This window comes from Wyeomyia smithii, chromosome 2, assembly GCF_029784165.1.
Source record: "Wyeomyia smithii strain HCP4-BCI-WySm-NY-G18 chromosome 2, ASM2978416v1, whole genome shotgun sequence".
NCBI lineage: Eukaryota > Metazoa > Arthropoda > Insecta > Diptera > Culicidae > Wyeomyia > Wyeomyia smithii.
The window spans coordinates 176,864,904-176,871,746 of record NC_073695.1 but is presented as its reverse complement, the minus strand read 5'-3'; the positions used below and the strand labels follow the sequence as shown (position 1 = coordinate 176,871,746).

The window sequence follows — 6,843 nt, the reverse complement described above, 5'->3', positions numbered from 1 at the left end:
TTCCTAAACGAAGTGCGCTGTACAAGCTTAACCCATACATTGATGAGCGAGGGCTGCTACGAATGCACGGTAGAACAGGAGCATGCAAATTCTTGGTAGCGGAGACCGTCAACCCCATCATTCTTCCCCGTGACCACCCGGTTACGCACCTACTAGTTGAAAACTATCACACAAAGTTCCACCACCGAAATCACGAGTCTGTAATAAACGAGATTTGTCAAAAATATTGCATAAGCCGACTCCGTAGGTTGTAAGCTCAAATCAGGGCGGGTTGTCAAAGGTGTAAATTGCGTGACGCACGTCCGAATCTTCCAGCAATGGCAGATCTGCCTAGCTGCAGGCTAGCAGCGTTTGTTCGACCGTTTACGCACACCGGTATTGATTATTTCGGACCGATGGAAGTGGCTATTGGGAGAAGGGTTGAGAAAAGATGGGGGGTCCTTCTAACTTGTCTCACGATTCGTGCAGTCTATTTGGAACTGGCAAGCTTTCTAACTACTAACTCATGTATAATGGCGATACGCAACTTTATCGTGCGCCGAGGCACACCAGCCGTGTTTTATAGTGATAGGGGAACGAACTTCATTGGTGCCGAGCGGGAACTAAAGCAAGCACTATTAGCGTTAGACAAACATCGAATGGCTCAGGAGCTCGTGTCGTCAATTACCACCTGGCGTTTCAATCCGCCGGCAGCACCCCACATGGGTGGAAGTTGGGAACGACTCGTGCAGTCCGTCAAACGCACCTTGTCGGAACTCCGTTTGCCCCGCCGTCCGTCAGAGGAAGAGCTGAGAAACGCGTTAACCGAAATCGAGGGCGTCCTGAATGCACGGCCGCTTACCCACGTACCTATAGAGAATGACGCGGCCCCGGCACTGACTCCAAACCACTGGCTACTGGGGAGTTCAGACGGATCCAAACCATGGACTGATTTGAACGTGAATTCATTAGCTTTACATCGTGGCTGGCATCTATCCCAGCAAATAGGCAACCACTTCTGGAAAAGATGGCTCCGGGAGTATCTTCCGGAAATAACCAGGCGTACCAAGTGGCATCGAGCTGTGCCTCCGATCAAAAGAAACGACATCGTGCTTATCGCAGACCCGGATCTCCCAAGGAACTGCTGGCCGAAAGAACGGGTCATTGGTGTAGTCAATCGCGATGGACAGGTACGAACCGTAACCATTAAAACGGCAACTGGTGTGTATGAGAGACCAGCCGTGAAGGTGGCAGTGCTTGACGTGAAAGGAAACGAAGAGTTAGCTGACTCAGAGGCGGAGTCAGCGAACTGGGGGGGAGTGTCTTCGGAGCCTCCAGTATCTGTAAGCACCTCCCCATAGAACATCACAAATGCCGAGAAGACGTTATAATGACAGTGTAGTACGCCAAGAGAAAGAGAGAAGAAGACAAAACGTCAGCGAATCTGATATACAAGTCGTAAACATTTAGCTAACTATAACGTGAAGAGCTAATTAATCGGAAGATTTATATTGAAAATTGTGCTAAAATTATTATTCAGGTGAAGGGAAAAATTTATATTCGTTACAACTATTCGCTTAATACTACATTTCTTAAAATAAACCTAACTACTAGTGGAAATAAGTGTAATAGTACGGCAGATTGATTGACGGTGAGAATCGAGGTTAAATTACACACATGGATTTTCTTATCAATTAACTTAATATATAGTCAAAATAATATACAGCCAATTGGCACAAACAACAATTTCACTGTTCAAGGGAAATTTGATACGCTAATTATTATATATTCTACAAAATACAACTCAGAGATTTAGTTGATTCATTTAATTATAAAGTTACTGTCGTGATCTCCCAATTGACCTGAATAATGTTCTTTTTCTTGTGAAGAAGTTCTCTTATCTCTTCCAAATTGTTTTGCCCGACTATTATAAAACTGTTGTTGCAACGTAACCAAATAATTTCGATATAAGAAACGTACCTATAAAGTTGTCGCACAGAACTCTTTTTATCGATAACGACTACCAGAAGTCGTTTTTTTTTTTCAATCATTTAAGCATGAAGGGTCTTGATAAGATTATGTATTGAAACGTGGTGCAGTTTTTTGGGTGGTATAAGTTAGAAGTAGAGATCATTTTCGTTTGGAAACAGTCGGTCATTATTATTTCTCGGAATAAGAAGCAGTTACTGTAAAATGCTACGAAGTGAGTTTTTTTTTTTTTGATTGAAAAAACAGTTGACTTAAAATATTTATCTTTACAGAAACCCTAGTTTTGTTTATAAGCAGCATTTTGATCGGTGTTTGCGCTGCAAATGTTTGCGTCGAGAATGGGATGGAAAACGGATTTTTACCTCATCCCACAAATTGTTCATTGTATTATAGTTGCTACAATGGGATTGCATATGAGGTTTCCTGTCCAGCCGGATATTACTTCAACCCAACCGAAGTGAAGTGCGATGCAAGTTATGTGTGTCTGGTTAATAATTGTCCTTCCACGGGTATTCATCGCTTGCCTGTGGAGGGAGTTTGTGAACAATATATTCTGTGTGTTGGTGGTGAGGCATTCCTTCGAGAGTGCGGTGAAGGGCTGCGGTTCAATAGTACCGCGGGAATGTGCATCGATGGAGTAGAATCCGGTTGCATTAACAACGAGTGCGATAAGACCCAAGGCCATCCACAAGGTTTCGTGGATCCGTTCAACTGTGCTGTGTACTATATCTGCGACGAATTCTTCGAACCAGTGCAGTTCCAATGTCCGGAAGATACGATATTCGACGCTGGTTTGCTGGACTGCGTTAAAGGGTCCTGCGAGGCGGTAAGTTTAGATATTGCGTTTTTTTACCTTAAATGAACAGGTAGTTTATATCCCAACATATATCCCAGTTGGTCTCGAGGTACGATGCTCGTCTAACAAGCCAGTTGTCGTGGGTTCGAGTCTCGGCTCGGGAGGTACTGTAAGTGTCAGTAGGATCGTAGCGCTAGCACCGCAATTGTCCTGTACACTAAACAGTTGGCTGAGAAGTCTGTGTATAAGAAACAGAAGGTCGAGTTCCGAATCGGAATGTAGCACCAAGGTTTTGCTTTGCTTTGAACAGGTAGTTTACGGCCACAAAATAGCGCTTTTTCTCAGATATACAAATTAGCAGCATATTTAATGTTGCTGAGATTTTGTGTGTTAAAATTGATTCTTTTATGTTGACAATATTTTCTACCGGATTCCATAATATGAAAAGACGGTTTTTAGTGTTGAAATTGACATATGCACTGAATGTTTACCGGAATTCCAAGTGTATCTTTTGTGTAACTAAATTATAGTAATATAAATGTAATGTACTAGACATGAGTTATCGTAAAAATACTTTATCTTAGTGTTCTTCTGCGATAACGACCGCTATAAATTACATTCTAATTTTGCTGTAAAATTGATAGGGTGTACCGTTCATTGCTAGATTAACTCAGCAATTCAGTTCCGTGAGTATGATGAGTTTTCTTGCTGTTACAGAGAACTAAACGGTTCATGGGTAAGGTTTTCTAATTCGCTAGTAAAGTCACAGATTTCATGTTATGATTTTGGGGTCCATATCTAATTGGTGTAGATTTCTTGATAGTTTGTTTTGTGGTAACATATTGCTCAATGTAGTTTTGAGTAGAAGATTAGAGAAAATTTTATGCATCCAAATGTTTCGCCTCAAAATATAGCAAATCAATTTCGCAGTGTGCATTATCTCTAGCAGATTTTGTGCCCTTTTGCAGTAAACAACGAAGCTTATTCTTACGATTTATTTATTTTAGGATGCGACAACCACCACTGCCGGAACTACGACTACTGCCGCTGCAGACACCACAACCGAAGGTGCAACCACTTTAACCGAAGCTGCAGGTACTACAACCGAAGCTGAGACTACTACCACTGAATCCTCAACGACGTCAACCGTTGAATAAAAACGAGCCATACACCACCGATCCGAATGTTATTAGTTTCCCATTAATGTTTACAATAAACCATAATATCGTTATACAACATATTAACCTAGTTACTAACATATTAAAATAGCGACCCATTTGAACATGTTCTGATACTACGATTTGAATAGACCAACATCACAGATTCAATGTTAATCAAAGTGAATAATTTTTCCCTCAGCAGCTGAGTCTAGTGTTTCGAGTAATCGTATCAATGCTTGATTAAGTAGAATTGTATGCCTATCAATTATTCAAAGTCTAGCTGCCTGATTTATATTTATTAACTCTTAAAATACATATCCTGCATTTTGTAAAGAACACATTAATTCTTGGAAAAGAACTGCCATTTTAGAATAATTGAAATAAACTGATTCTAAACACAAGGTTGTTGATAAAGAAAATTTGAATAATTATGTTTCCCGAAAAGCTGGCTCCCTGCTGGTCTCGAGGAATGATGATGGCCTAACAAGCCAGTCGTCGTAGGTTCAGGTCTCGGCTCGTGAGAGATCGTTAGCAAAAAACATCATATCAAGAAGACTGGGAACTCTGTCTGAAATCGGGCAACAGTTTTGGCGGCGCAGTCTTTCAAATAAAGGTGGAACTGAAAAAAAAACTACTGAGTTGACACTTTTGTATTCGTCGCCGACGATGAATTTGAGTTGGCACACCGCCGTAAATATTTCTTGCCCTCCTGATTGCGAATGCTGTTTTCTTTTCATTCTTCTCAGTTAGTAAAAATTACCGAGATTTAACTTTTACTGTGATGACATGCATAGAGATTTGAACCTGACGCAAGGTGAAATGTCAAGTTGGTTTATTACGAATATTCGTTCTTTGATTTACTCTCTCGTTCTTATCCACACGCTATAATTATAAATAACTATTTGTGATGGTAGGTTCTTTATATTAATAATCATTCCGATTGATGATGATGATGATGATGATGATGATGATGATGATGATGGTCCCGCCTCTTACCCCTACAAAGATTTGAGGTAGACGATTTATCTATTAGATAATTAGTTATTACTTCAATTAAACCAGAAAGCAAAAAAAAACGGACTGGTTTTGTCAATACAGATATAAAATCCTCCATAGTATTCCAATGCTTAAACGGCAGTATAACTGAATAAAAAAAATTTAAACACAAATTTCTAAGCCGTTCTACGACCAAGATTACCTAGTTCTAATTATTTTACTTCTTTCAATCAATTGAACATTATTCACATCTGAATTAAGCCAACACCCAATCTAGCCCACAGCTAAATTGCCACAGTCCCAACAAGGCCATTCTCGCCGAACTCAGCAAGCAAAGCACAGGTAAACCGTGAACTTAACATGAGACTCATGAGGATGTCCCCACCTAGGGAAGTCTAGAAAATTTCCAATCCGAAAAAGTCCTAGAACAGCTAGGAATTTCAACGTCCAAAGACAGTCAAAATTGTCATAATTTTCCCGAGTAATCCGACGTATGTCCAGAACTACTTAAAAGTTTATTGTGTCACAAAAACTCAATATTCATAACATACATCAGCATAATACATCTGTATGTATGTAAATAAAAAAAAAAACCCTTTATTTTTCATGTCATATATTAATTTAAGAAAGGTAGTCAATTATATCTGTGTAACGCGCGCGATTTTACATGATATTTTCAAAATAATGAAAAAGAGCGTAATCCTATGTTGTAGTTATGAAGTAATGACATAATAGCTTATTTTGTGATTACAGGCAAACTTCGATATAAGGTACCCTCGTTATAAGGTACCTTCATATAGCGTCACTCGATATAAGGTACATTTTACCTCGATACAAGGTACATATTTATATTATGTTACAAATAACTCCAAAATTGGTATGGAAACTTCTTTAAACAACATACTGGTTATCTTGTCAACGTTTCTGCTTACTATTGATTATTTGGGGAGTGTCCATAAATTACGTTACACTCAGCGGAAGTTTGAAAAAAGGTAAAAAAAATATTTTTGCCGAGAAAACATGATATAGTGTGGATGGGAACGAGGAAGCTGATAAAATAATTAACTTAAAGTTTGACCCCTGAACAATCTGTGTGAAATTTAAAAAACAATGCTCAAAAAAATGTTCCAAACCCAGTTTTTCTTTCATAAACCGCACTTGAACACTCTCTCAGCTGAAACAAGTTTTGATTAAAAATAGAGCATTTTTATCAAAAACGTCATAGAATCTAGGAAAAAGTTGAAAATATGCTTAAAGTATGTTCGGCAGAATAATGTATTTCTCAAATATGAAAAAATGTCTAGGACATAGTAGGCCTCTTAAATCACACCCCAAAAAGTTTATTGGTATTTGTTTTTTTTTTTTAGAAAATTTGAGAATTTGCGTTTATGAAACTACCTGTATATGGTCTATGTTCATGAGATAGAACCAAAGTGTCTTCAGCAAAGTTTTTCTTCATGAAATTACCTACAACTTTGCTAAAGATTTCACTTTGATTTGATAAGTAATAAAATAAATAAAATTATCATCTCACTTTTAGGCAGATTAATCAAGAATCTATTTGCATCAAAAGTTTCTCCTTAAGATATAAACAAAATTTGTCAAATACACTATAGCATTTTTACACTCAAAAGGTTGACGATCACGTTTTTCGCGTTTCAAACCACTATGCAATGTGCATTTATGGGCCACTTTTATGTGTAATGAAAAGTTAGTTCAAACGGTCATTTTAAAATTCAACGAGGAAAATGCAAGTTTCCAAATCCCAAGGAACGGAGAAATAATTGAAAAAGATCTCAATCCGTAAGCAGATATTCATGGTTCTTATTCATTGAACCAAAAATTAAAAAAAAAACAACAACAAGAAAAAAAGACGTATTTTCGATAAAAAATGTGTATTTTTGTAAATAAATGTTAAATAAA

The 6,843-nt window shown here is 38.1% G+C and overlaps 2 protein-coding genes across 2 annotated transcripts; both read left to right on the top strand.

Moving 5' to 3' along the window:
- Positions 1–512: 512 nt before the first annotated feature.
- On the top strand, positions 513–1,340 carry LOC129720227 (uncharacterized). The gene has a single exon (XM_055671677.1). It carries the CDS (start codon positions 513–515, stop codon positions 1,338–1,340), a length of 828 nt encoding a protein of 275 aa, XP_055527652.1.
- Positions 1,341–1,984: 644 nt separating this feature from the next.
- On the top strand, positions 1,985–4,275 carry LOC129724243 (uncharacterized). Its single transcript, XM_055678967.1, has 3 exons — positions 1,985–2,182; positions 2,241–2,794; positions 3,772–4,275. The coding sequence occupies exons 1-3, from the start codon at positions 2,173–2,175 to the stop codon at positions 3,919–3,921; spliced, it is 714 nt and encodes a 237-aa protein (XP_055534942.1). The 5' UTR covers positions 1,985–2,172; the 3' UTR covers positions 3,922–4,275.
- The last annotated feature ends 2,568 nt before the right edge of the window (positions 4,276–6,843 follow it).

What these genes read in the sequence shown, in the direction of transcription:
- LOC129720227 (XM_055671677.1), top strand. Translation starts at nt 513, where the DNA reads ATGGCGATACGCAACTTTATCGTGCGCCGAGGCACACCAGCCGTGTTT.
- LOC129724243 (XM_055678967.1), top strand. An exon ending in TTAAAGGGTCCTGCGAGGCG is followed by an intron (nt 2,795 to 3,771) that starts GTAAGTTTAGAT and finishes TATTTATTTTAG; the next exon opens with GATGCGACAACCACCACTGC.